At 40.4% G+C, this 13,019-nt stretch overlaps 1 protein-coding gene across 7 annotated transcripts in view; it reads right to left on the bottom strand.

Moving 5' to 3' along the window:
* Lef1 (lymphoid enhancer binding factor 1) overlaps nucleotides 1–12,771 on the bottom strand; it is a 114,140-nt gene extending 101,369 nt beyond the window's left edge. For 2 of the 7 annotated variants that reach the window (XM_046459059.2, XM_046459058.2), the window contains exons 1-3: nucleotides 12,409–12,748; nucleotides 10,229–10,295; nucleotides 8,745–8,878 (exon numbers count right to left, since the gene is read on the bottom strand). In XM_046459059.2, the coding sequence (XP_046315015.1) occupies nucleotides 8,745–8,878; nucleotides 10,229–10,295; nucleotides 12,409–12,621 (414 nt within the window). In that variant the 5' untranslated portion in view covers nucleotides 12,622–12,748. Of the gene's footprint in view, nucleotides 1–8,744; nucleotides 8,879–10,228; nucleotides 10,296–11,150; nucleotides 11,787–12,408 lie in introns of those variants that run through there. The other 5 variants (XM_046459060.2, XM_046459061.2, XM_046459064.2 and 2 more) reach the window with 5 other exon arrangements.
* Between the last annotated feature and the right edge of the window lie 248 nt (nucleotides 12,772–13,019).

The raw sequence follows: 13,019 nt of genomic DNA, 5'->3' as shown, positions 1-13,019 counted from the left end.
TTGCTGAGATTACAGTGTGCTGGGCGGGCTAACTGGTTAGCCCTATTGTAGCAAATATTAAACATTTATCACTTTGAGATTTTTGGTTTTTGTCTCAGACTTTAAAAATCTAATTTAAAAGTCTAATAACATTTGAGATGAGATTATAGAGCCTTTTTCTTTTATTTGCTGTGCTGTGGATGGAACCCCGCGCTCAGGCTTGCTGTGCTCTACCACTGGCCACACCTCCAGTCATACAATACCTTTATCCTTGATCCAAGTCTTTTGAAGTAGTATACCAAGGTGATGGGATCAAAATTAATATGAGGTGCTTTATATACTGTACCAAATTGAGGTATCCTATACAAAGAAAGCTGACTCCACATTAGTATATGCGTAAATTCACTGGGTTTAATTAAGAAAAAAAGAAAAAAAAAAGTTTTAAAATGATGGAAGCAAGACTTTTCCACAAGGCTAGAAAGACATCAATTTCATCTTGCTGCCTGCCTAACATATCCCTTGGATCTTATCTTTAGGTGCAAAGAAAGCTAGAAGGATTTAAACCAGAAGAAAATTTGGAGAAGAAAAATATAACTTGCCTGTTATCTTCAACATTCACAAGGCTTCAAAAGTTCCTCTCTCCCTAGTTTTGGTAGCAGGGAAAAGAAACCCAGCTCTTAAACGATTAAGGGGAAAATATTCTCCTAACCACAAATATATTTCTGCCTTATCCACAAAATTTTCTGGCAACTTCTTATCAAATACTGGGAGATTCAAACTTTTCAACTAATGAATCTGAACTGTAAAAACCTGTTCCCTCACACTTCTCATTCCCTTGGCAGAGAACCGTGGTGCTAAAGGGTAAAATCAGATGGCCTCCTAATAGAAGAGTAGAAAACCACCTCGAAAAGGATGTTCTGACAATCCCCCAAATTTTTATTCACACTTTCCAAAGGTGAAGGTAAGTCCTTCACCCAGTTCAAACTGCAGGTCCTCATCATGGCACAGAAAGAACAATATACGTCTTTCTTTTCTCCAGAGCCTCTTGGGTCCAGACACACCTCTCTTGAATGCAGAAACCCCTCCAGGTGGGAACCAGAGCCCTGCCTCACACCATCTTAGACTCCAGCTTTACTGCTGGAAAACAGTGCTTGTGCAGACTTTTTGCCGTCAGAACTGCACATTCACCAGGTAAGGTGGGCAAGCCGGGCAAGCCAGATGTGAATGTGACAATTTGTAAACGAGGAAACAAAGGCTAAATATGGAGGTTAAATACCTTTAGAGGAGGGTGATGGACTTGGGACTAGAGCTTGGGTCGGTTAACATCTACCCTAGTACTTCCCTTCGCAGACTCTGCCTTCTTAGGGGCTGCCTTCCTCCCCCTAATAAAATAAATATATTGCCAAATATATTGCCAAAAGGTGTGATCAATTTACAGCACACACTGACTCAGAACAGTCAGCAATGCCACTGCCACACGTCTTTAAAAAATACACAGAGAGGGCTGGGGTTATGGCTCAGTGGTAGAGCACTTGCCTAGCATGTGTGAGGCACTGGGTTCAAACCTAAGCACCACATAAAAATAAATAAACAAAATAAAGGCATTGTGTCCATGTGCAACAACAAAAAAATTAAAAAAAAAAAATACACAGAGGGGCTGGGGATGTGGCTCAAGTGGTAGTGTGCTCGCCTGGCATGCGTGTGGCCCGGGTTCAATCCTTAGCACCACATACAGACAAAGATGTTGTGTCTGCCGATAACTGAAAAATAAATATTAAAAAAAAAAAAACTATCTCTCTCTCCCTATCTCTCTCTCTCTCCTCAAAAAAAAAAAAAAAAAATACACAGAATTCTCTGCTATCTGAAAATGCCACAAGTGTTACTGGGGGGGGGAAATGTCCTTTCTAGCTGAGAGAATAAAAATGAAAAGTGTTAGCTATATGATACTAAAATATACTTGAAGATGATTTTCTTTTTATTACTATCATATTCCATCTCAAGCACCCTTCTGAAAAAAGTATTTCTGTCCTCTCCATTGCTGCAATTAGGTTACTAGGACCTAAGTAAAAGACAAGTGCATCTTACTGATCCTCACAAGAGGGTCCAGTCTCATTCTTTCTCAGTCTAGCAGTAAGTTCCTCTGGCTGTCTAATTCCAGCTGGAAACTGAACATTGTATAAGGAATGACCAATGTTCTCCTTAAAGACAGTGGTCTAATGCTCCTTCACTCACTCATGCAGTAAGTCAGACAAAAAACAAAATAATAAAATACCAAGGATTAGTTTCCAGACACTTCCAAGTCTTGCCATTCACATAATCTTTGGTTTGATAAAGTCCTTTGGATGTATCCAAAATTCACATGAAAATTTACTATGCACTCTTATTGATTCAGCAAATATATTGGGGTTTCTTTTCTGTGCTAGGATGATTGTAACCCTTTCATAACTCATCAGGGACGATCACCTATCATCAATAGCTGGATAGCTATAATTACAAAGTTTTCAGGATTATAAAAAAATTAAAGGAATTATAAAAATGTCTTAGTATGTCAGATATTAAATTCTTGTTTTGATGACTGATTCAGAAGCTTATAATAATAAAAGAAAAATGAACCTATTCCAAAGCCATCCCTATTTATATTACAGAGCCTCCCTACATATACCCCTTCATTTCAATTTCTCTATGTTGAGTCACAGCAAACATTTTAATAAAGGGAACATAACATCACCACAGTAACAAATCACTATTTAGATCAAAATTCAATCATCCAAAACTGTCATCCAGTTCCATATAGGATTATTTGTGAGTATGGGTAGAACAATAGTCAGAAATTCAGTTTTTTAAAGGCTCTACTGCTCCCAGTTAGCTGCAAAAATTTCTAGACCTTCTGTGAAGCAATGTCTTTGCTTCCTCCCACAAACTGGGAAACCGGAGAAACAACCAAAACTCTTCCTTGCTCTATACTGCCCTTGCAATTTCTCCACACAGATAGAAGGCATGTGAGTTCCATCTCCCCAGTGAACTTTATAAGTGGTCTATCGGTACAAATGGATAATTTCAGCAGATTTAGAGGTTTAGCCAGAGTTGGTATTGTGTATAAACGTACTCCTGTGCAGAGATTTTATAATCCTCTTCACAGCCTCTGATAATAGTCTGTAAATAGTCCCAACTAAATTATCAGAATTTTTGAGTCAACAATCCCTATTCCCCAAGCAGCCCTCTGTTCAACTCTTCCCTCTTTACTACCCAAGTCTTTGTCATTGGTCTCTAAGTCAGTATCAGGCTTTGGGCCTCCAAATTTTTGCCAGGATCGACATTGGCACTCATTTATATCCTTAAAATGATTTCACAGCTTATAGCAGAGTCTATAGATCCCAGACTGTGACTTCATAAAATCACAATTTAATATTTAAAAACTAAATATGAACTTTAAAAAGAGAAGGGATCTCATTTTGTTTTGAGAGATAGGATCTTGCTATGTTGCCTAGGCTGGCCTTAAACTTCTAGGCTCAAGTAATCCTCCTGCCTCAGACTCCAAATGCATTTTTTAAATGATTTAAAGAAACTCCAATGACTGCCTTTTCTAAATGAGTGAGGACTGTCAGGAAAGCAAGAAGCAGTCCTAAGTCTCATGATTACTACAATATTAGTCCTGCAAACTAGCTCAGCTTAGCACTGTCACCCAGTTCCATATAGGATTATATATAATTCAGCTTGGCACTCAACTTTGCATTAAAGCGATGGCTCCAAAGGGGACAAGTTGTAAATGAACATTCCCTTGTAAAAACAACCTTCATGACAGTAGTGTCTCTGATATGTTCAGCTCTACTTTTACCTGTAAAAAATTTTGACTGGCCATAAATAACACTGCACATTTTATCTTTAAACTTCAGTTCTTTCTCCAAAATCAAAGGGAAACCAGTTTTGTAAAAGTCCAATCATATCTATGACAAACAAATGAGGATCAAAAAAAGTTAAAAGGAGGATGGAGTCATTTTTTTGCTCAAAAAACTTTTAATCACATAAAATCCAAAATGGTTCTGCCTAAAGAACAAACAAAATTAGTTTTAAAACATTCAACCCAGTAAACATTGGGGAAAGCACCTGTGAGTCTCAAGTTCAAGTCCAGACAGACACACCTGTAAAGTCCTATCTCTTATCAAATTACACAAGAGGTTTGGTCCATAGGGTAGACTGAGTCAGAACAATGGGGTTGATGAGAGCCCTGTATGGGGGCCCAGCCCACTACTTCAGAAGCAGGAATTTTAACAGGTTGGCTCAAAGTTTTGTTTTTAGTAAAGTTACTAAATGTCTTGTATTGTTCTCATGTCTTTATGAATGAACAAGAAACTACAAGGGTCATTTCAAAACACATATCTGAGTAAAGATCAGTCCTATAATTGGAACAGTAGCTCCTGAGTCATGTGTATGACTCTCTGGGATACCTGAACAAGCAAACTGTTAGTATATTTAAGATATCTGATGGAGGGATGGCAAGAGCTGCCAATTCTTCTGACTATGATCCTTTCCCAACTTCACAACAGTGCAATTAAGAAGGGATCAAACAGAAGAGTTGGAGGTCTGGGGCATTTTCCCCACATTCTCCTGACATTCATAAAAGTGACCTAGAATATACTTTATAAAACTTACCCTACATCTGAGGTAAAGGGGAAAACTCAATATACTTAGCTTCAAAAATTAAACAGCTGAGAGAAATTATGATTTATCAGTAAGTCAAATTAAGTAGTTTCTTGCAGTAAAATGAAGAGAGCCTTTTAAAAATCCTGCAAGAGATAAGCCAGTCTCTCTCCTTAAGTTTTTCATTTCAAAAGCTATGTAACAGTGATAAGCAGTGCCACTCAGAAACTTAGCGATTAGTCAAGTCCTTAATTCTGGATGTGAACAATGAAAAAATCAAATTTCATCTACTTGTATGTAAATACAAACACGTGGGGGTAAGACAGTTATAATATGTATGGTTCTGTCAACCAGAAATCAAAATGTTGATTCCCTATGGTAAAAGGCACATGATGTAGGGCTGGGGTTGTGGCTCAGAGGTAGAGCGCCCGCCTAGCACGTTTGAGGCCCTGGGTTCGATCCTCAGCACCACATAAAAATAAATAAATAAAACAAAGGTATTGTGTCCAACTACAACTAAAAAATAATTTTTTTAAAAAAAGGCATACAATGTAACTGAGCTATTCTTAAGTAATCAAAAACAAATTCCTACAGCATTTTCATAGCAACCCCAACTTAAAAAAATTCTGAAATGAGAACACAAATATCTCCCTTTCCCACATAAAAATTCACTCTTAAGGATCACAGAGAACCAGAAACAATGAAAGTTCTCAGCACCACACTGACCAGGTGGCTGCTGTGGTCTGAGGAGACTCAGCAGCAAGGGGGCTCAGCTTCCTGCATTCCCTCCTGAGCATGAGAGAAACATGAGGTTTTTCTTCTAAGGTGTTAACCATCTGGCTGCTAAGGGACAAATGGAAGTCAGACACCCAAGATGAATACCCATAGGACATTAAACCAATGGGAACTTTTGCTACATTAAATACAGGCAAGCTCACAAGGTGTTCAGGCACACAACTGCCAGGACCAACCTTGGGGATATAAAGACCTATTATTTTTTTCTTTTAATACTTTACCACTGGCCTACAGGGATTTTTCATAAATAAGGTTCAGAGGAAAAAAAGGTTTGGGAGTATGCTTTTAATAAACCTTCCAGGTTCCTCACTCTGAAATATTTAATAGGCCTCTGCATCATCCTTCTCTGCAGATAACCAACTTAAGCCAAAGTTTACTGTGCCTTGGAGCTCACAATGACACCAAATGTGTTGTCATAGGTGCTTTCTTAGGCTCAATTTAGCTGAATGAAGAATTCTTATTTAAAATTCCATAGAGAGCCATTCATAAGATTTCTTATGCAGATGATCATATCCATAAGAATTCCAAGTCTAGAAAGAGGTAATCTGCCAATTAAAACTTCCCCTCAAAAGGATAAAAGCTGAATGGGTGAAGACAGTTCTCCTGAAAAGATAATGCAGTATGTAGGTCCCTGTGTGAGCATGCTTATGCCAGTGTTTGTCTGAAAAAGTGCAAAAGCAGATAGAATTGTTACAATGAGATTCCAGCAGAAACATTTCTGTATGTGCTAGTTGGTCATAGCTGGAATTCTCAGGATTACCTAGTTATATACAAACACAAGACTATGCAGAGAAGGGGTGGTCTGGTCCCTCCCCCACCCCCAGATGTTAACTCCAGTCTGAACAAGTCCAGGGAGCAGAAGCAGTAAACAAGCAGCTGTTTGTAATGCAAATTCAAGTCACAGAGATGCTCCCACCCTAAGTCCAAACACAAATGGTCACTCCATTCCTCACACTCTCCATGTAAGTCTGTCATTGTGGATGTCAGTGATACACTCAAGTCTTGATAGGGACAGAATTAAAGACCAAGAAGGCAGAGTGTGGTTGGGGGTAAAGAAGAGGGGCTACTTTCCCGTTAAAGTGTTCCTGATCTCAGACACATTAAAAACAGCTGTTAGGTATTAGGGACCGACAATTATAACTTTCATTGTACTCTGAAAAATAGATAAAAATCAATTTAGTCTGTGGTTTAAACTGAAAAGCTCTGGAAGTGGGCAAACTACAAAATATCTCAAGAAAATACGCCTAAAAAATACATTCTAATATGTAACAGATTAAGCAAAGCATGAGGTAACAGGGTAAGATAAGCCTTTCTTCATCATACTCTGTTTCTCTACCCTGTATCTATAGCCATTTATTTTGGCCACACATCTTTCCAAAGCAATGAATGACTGATTCACAGATCTTAAAATTTTAATATATACACTAACAAAAAAAATGCCTTCCATTCTATCAAAATTTTAAAATGATGAGTACTCTGGAGGATCAGGAGAAAAGTCTGCAGAGACGTAAGGCAGAATTCTCGATTAAAGAGGAAGAGATGCTTAACATACAATATTCTTAGGGACTGTTTACAAAGACCAATAAGTATTTATTATACTGACTTTTCAAAAATTATTGCTTGAAAGGAGAAGCAGCTGGTCTAAGGAATACATTTCAAAATATGTACTGTGTGCACAGATAAAATTCAGTGGCTATTTTCCATTATTATCAAGACTATAATTTGATTTGGAAACATTATTTGTTCTAAAAAGTCTTTAACAACAGAAATATTCAATAATTTGTTATCTAGACATATTTTGTTTCCTTTCTACCCCTCCAAAACAAAAAGTGTGTGCAACTATAAAATCAATATCTGATATATTTGCACATCTAGTCCAACAGATATAAACTTCTACAACTTTCTGAAACTCAGAAGCATTTATTTGGGGCAGTCTCTAAGCGGTAAACTATATTTTTTATTAATTAATTCATTTTTAGGTAGAAAATTCCTATGTACTACACAGACATTAAATATTTGAAAAGCTTTTTAAAATAAAATACAAAATAGCTTTTTCCTATGGCAACCATCCCAAAATCGCCAAGATTACATCCCCAAAATCTCCATTTTAGCTGCAGTATTAAAATTAGAAAAATCTTATTCCAAGAGATAAAATATTCCTTGTGATATTTTTGCAGTGCCCATACAAAGTAATTATATTTCATATACCTTTCAGTTTACATTGAGGGCTACAGACAATGAAGACAATCACTACGCATGGTGTTAACAGTTGACTACCAGCCATTTCCCTCAGCTACTTTGGTGAACCTTCTCATTCTCTGATTCTGTCTACTGAGGCATTAATGCCATCAGTTTTCCCAGATGTTTGTGGCTGATTTTTTTCAGTTTGTAGAACCAATGGGAAAGATCTCAGGCTCCATTTTCAATGTAGATCTGGATATCAGGAGAGCCAGTGAGACTGAAACCCTAAGCCATATACATTAAGTGTCTTTCATTAGAGGTTGGGTAGTGGAGGGATAGTAGGACTGGAAAGAAAGTTTATATACTGATGGATCACTTAATATTCCATGCCCACAACACACATCATGTTCACATACTATATAAGTTACTACTTAGATATTTTCTCATTACACAAATGAGACTTCCACTTTGCAAGAAAAGATAAATATCATTCAGTACCAAGCATGAAATTGTTCATAACGTTATGCATTTGCATAACGCAGTTATAATGCCAATGCATTTTTAGAACTTCAAAAGTTAACCACAAGACAGAAGAATAACTTTCATTAGGTAATCTTCAAATGATACTTCCTCAACAATTGACAATAAGGTAAAAATAGATTATCAGCCATTCACAAAATATATTAAAACTAATAGTTAATATAATAAGGCACTTTTAAAAGTCAAAGAAGCAATGTGAATGTCCAGCTCCAAATGAGCCTAAACCATTCTGATTCTAGATATCTTAAGAGCATCAACAGCTTTTCGGTCCTTGGCTAACTCAAAACACTGAATCAAATTTTCCTATCCTCGGCACAGAAAGCACAATAATTATAAAATAGTAGATTTGTTGGTTTAACTTCATTTGATTTTGTAACATGTGATATGTTATTAATCTCAAACCAATAAGCCAAAAGCTAAAATTCCAAATGCAAGACATCAAACATGGCACTATTTTAAGGCAGCCAGTCCCTGTAACAGCTCTTATTGAGCAATGACTGGTCATATATAACGAAAACATTTGCAATGTGTTTGAAAAAATAAACATTCTGCCAAAATACCAATTAATTTGCACTTCAGAAAATAATTTGCAACATCAGCATGTTACTCACTGTTCTTGGGATGGGTGGAGAAAGGGATCCATTTGACATGTATGGGTCGTTATTCATATTTGGCATCATTATGTAGCCAGAATAACTAGAGTAGGAGGGTCCCTTGTTGTAGAGGCCTCCATCTGGATGCTTTCCTGAGAGAATCCAAAGAACAATCAATGATGTATTGACTCCCTTTTTATAGCACAATATTTTTCATCAGAAAATCTAACAGTTCTAAGGCAAATCAGACTTTCCATAAAAGATTTGTTTATAAAATACTATAACTGGATTATTATGCTCTATTTTAGATTGACAGTATTTATTCTCTTAAATGACTTAGCAGCAAACCAGATGTTTAAAAAACATATGTTTCAATTTACTTCCACAACTGACTGATGTTTTTATAATAATAAGTGTTATCCATCTAACTTAATTTGTTCTAATACTAACAAACTAGCCTAAGAAATACAGAAACATGAAGAAAAACACACAAACCTGAAACTGTGATGTATTAGACCATCTGTGTATATACATGTATATATTGATACACTTGAAGTTATCCTTTTTCTTTTAAGAAAATTCTATCTATGCTTCTAGATTTCTAGAAAATTTCTAGATTTTTGCTGAGGAAGAGAGTTGTATCTAGTATTTGAGCGATGAAAGGAGTAACTCTGGAAGGCTTAATTTTATGTGTTACACTTACATCATTCTACCAAAGAAATCTGTGTGTTCAATTTACAGATTTCTTCCTTTCAATTTGTACAACTATTTGTCACTGAGAAGAACCCTAATATGTAATTCTCAACCCTTCTTCTCCAGGTTAAAATACAGTATATATTTTAGATTCCATTCTGGTCAGGCCAATTGTTAAGTAATTAAAGGACTTAAGTAATTAAAATGCAGACTGGGCAACAAGTAAACCCTACCTGTTATCTTATTCCTTTCCAAGTCACAGGAGCTGTCCTTAAATTTAAAATTATATATATATATATATATATATATATATATATATATATATATCTTTTAACAAGAATCAGAAATGGAGAGAAAGTCTATCCTATCTGCATAGTCCCTAGCTGTAAGTTTTATATTTTAAAAGCTAGATTCTGTTTTACTGAGCCATGTTCACTGTTCATTCACTGCCTGCCTTCTCACTGTAACAAACTAGAAACAGCAATTTCGCAAGCAAAAATCCATTCAGAACTATTTTTGTTTAAAAGAAAAATCTATTATAAACCCTCCTCCTTTTTCAAGAATCTGGAAGCTAGTTGAAATCCGAAGGTCCATAACTCATTCAAAGATAGTTCTTAAATGATGTAATACACATTAGAGATAACCAGTAAGTTTCCTGGGTTTTCTTTCCTATTTTGTTATGATAGTGGGCATTAATAATCTTATCACACCTGGTCCTGGTCTCCTAAATGCAAAAGCAGCAAAACAAACTTATATACACAAACCACAGGTTCTATGATAAAGCTGGAGGAAGTAGAATTCAGTCTTACCATCATCAGGGTGTTCTCTGGCCTTGTCGTGGTAGGACTCCTGAGAGGTCTGTGCTTGTCTGGCCACCTAATAGCAATCCCCATCCCCAAAAGAAAGAAAATCACCTTAGAGTTTGTGACAGTGTGTCCAATGGAAACTCAAAGAAAGAGGTTTAGGTGCAATTCAATCTACCTGTTTTATTAATCTAAGGATAAGCTAGAGTTGGGTACTAGGGAGTCTTTTTCTTTCCAACATGTATTTTTGAGAGATTATTATCTTCTCGGGACCAAAAAGTAAAAAGAACAAAAATATAGTAAATTTGGGACCAACTCACAAGCTGTTCTGACTGCTGTTTATTAAAATCTGTCAAGGTTCCTGTATGCCTAATAGGAGAGGAGTGGGAGTTAATGGCGTTGATAGTTTTGATAGCCTCTTCAACCACTGTTCATTTCAATTAGAGCTGATTAAAGCAGGCTGAAATATCATTTTGCAACTGAAAATGGCATTTTTAATATGAACAAGTCAACCACTCCAATGGGGTCTTAAGGAAATAGCCCTAAGAGCTGGAGTTCCACTATGGCTTAAGACCTACTATGGCTGGCTGACTGCAGGCTTGCAAGAAAAAAGTAGAACTGATCTGTGGTTAAAGAGAGGAAAAATTGAGAGTCGGGTTATAGACATCTAAAAGGTAGCCCAGTTAATATCAGTTTTGGAAACCACCATCCACCTTGGCTCAACCACGTGCAAATCAGTGGTATTACCCCATCACCATCTTTCTTGGGTCGGTTCACCAACTTACCGCCGCGACAAGATTAACAGAGCCCTAACACCTGGGGTTGTCTGTTTCCAACACAGTGTCCTTCTCCCCAGACCAGACGGATAAAGAACACCCTTCCTTTCTCCTCGGAACCCAGCCCCCAGCCTTACAAAATGCATACTCACCCCTGCCATTGGGATAGAGAAGGTAACTCTGAGGTGTTCTTAAAACGTGTTGTTTAAAACCCATAATGTCCCCGCCCCCAAAACCACGCGCTTTCTTTTTGGGGGCAGAAGTAATGCCATTTAAGGAAAAAGGGTATACCCTCCAAGTTTCTCTGAAGGGGAAAAACGTTGGTGAAATCATTTGGGTGTCAGGACTTTTCGACCGGATTTCCTCCGGAGGATTTCCCAGTTGTTGAATGAGGGTGGCCAGTGGAGTGTCGAATATCAGGGTCCATCCCCCCACCTCATCTGAGCCTCTGGGCGCAGCCCGAAATAGCCCTCCCGCGCAGTCCCGCTGCGGCTTTCTCTCGCCGGCACCCACGTGTCTCTATTTACCCTACTCGGGTTACCAGCGCTATCGCCTGCAGCTGGCCAGGAGATCTGATAAAGCGCTTTCCACCCTCCCTAACCGGTGCCCGATTTCCGCCGCTTCTCTACTAGGGCTCGCCTTTCTTCTGCATAGATTGAAGGCCTGATGTAGGCCCCAACTAACCCCAAATAAAGTTTTGTATTTTTTAAGTGAAGGGGTGCAGGCAGTCGAGCGGAATCTGTCCTCTTGGGGCGGCTGGGCTCCGCGCGCCCACAGCTTTGTGCAGCCTGCGCTGGGGCTCCAGTGGCTGCAGGGACTTGGCCCCGCACCACCCCCGCAGAGCCGGCGCGCCCACTCCACGGGCCGGCTTTGCGCGGGCCCTGCTCCACGGCGGTTGGGACCGCCCCGCCTGCCCCCGGCCCACGCCCGCCTCTCCTTCCTCCCGCCTCTGGCTCGGCTCGTCTAAGCCTTTGGTGGTTTAACGCACTTTTGCAGACGTGTACCGAGAAAGATAGCGGGTGTACTTTGTTTTCCGTCCTACGGATGATTTCCCAGTAGTACTGTTCAGACCTCGCTTTAATTCATTGCACTCCTCACTCCACCAAAAAGTCCGAAGGCGAAACGTTATGGGTTAAAGGAAACATTTCCTGCCTGTAAACCAACCGCTTGGCCACCGAACCCCTAAACTGATGACTGGGAATAAGTTTCCCTGCACATCCCTCCACCTCCGATCCCGCACACCCACCGAAAATATCAACCAGGGATCCAGCCCTTCCCCGACGCCCCTACAGACAAGGGAACTACTCGGGAGCAGTCACCCGGGACTGCCGGCGCCTTGGCTCCCTCCCTCTCTGCGCTTCTCCGAGACCCACCACGCCTCTCGGGAACTTGGGGCAGCGGCCCGCTCACCTCGTGTCCGTTGCTGGCGGGGATGATTTCGGACTCGTTAACCAAGGAGGACTTGATGTCGGCTAAGTCGCCTTCCTCTTCGGGGTGACTGATCTCAGCGAAGATCTTCTCCTTCTGGGGATCGCCCTCGTCCTTGAAAGGGATCATCTCGTCCGTGGCGCAGAGTTCCGGGTCCCCCCCGCCGCCGCCGCCTCCCCCAGAGAGTTGGGGCATCCCGACGAATCTGTAATCTCCGCTCCGCTGTGGGAGCACCCGCGGCGACAGCAGGAAAGAGAGGGGGGTCAATGCAAGGGTGGGGGGAGGGAAAGGAGAGCTGGATGCGTGAGGGAGGACTGCGGGCGGAAGCGAGGCAGGCGAGCGCGGGGCCGCCGGCCGGCAGCCAGAGCAGCTGCGGCGGCGCCCAAGCTCTGGCGGCCGCCTGCGCTTTCCCGCTTCGCGGAGATAGACGCCGGCGCCCGCCTCTGAGGCCGAAGGGCACGGGACTGCGAGGGCAGCCGCAGCTGGCGCCTCTGGGGGCGTCTGCGCGGCTCCGCGCGCGCTGGGCTAGCCTGCCCTGGCCCGGCGGGCCACCCCAAGCTCCCCGCCGGCCTGTGTGCGCGGAAGACACCGGT

Source organism: Marmota monax, unplaced genomic scaffold, assembly GCF_021218885.2.
Source record: "Marmota monax isolate L192 unplaced genomic scaffold, Marmota_monax_Labrador192_F-V1.1 WCK01_AAM20220418_F8-fsc00002, whole genome shotgun sequence".
In the NCBI taxonomy this organism is placed as follows: domain Eukaryota; kingdom Metazoa; phylum Chordata; class Mammalia; order Rodentia; family Sciuridae; genus Marmota; species Marmota monax.
This window is presented reverse-complemented; position numbering and strand designations above follow the sequence as displayed.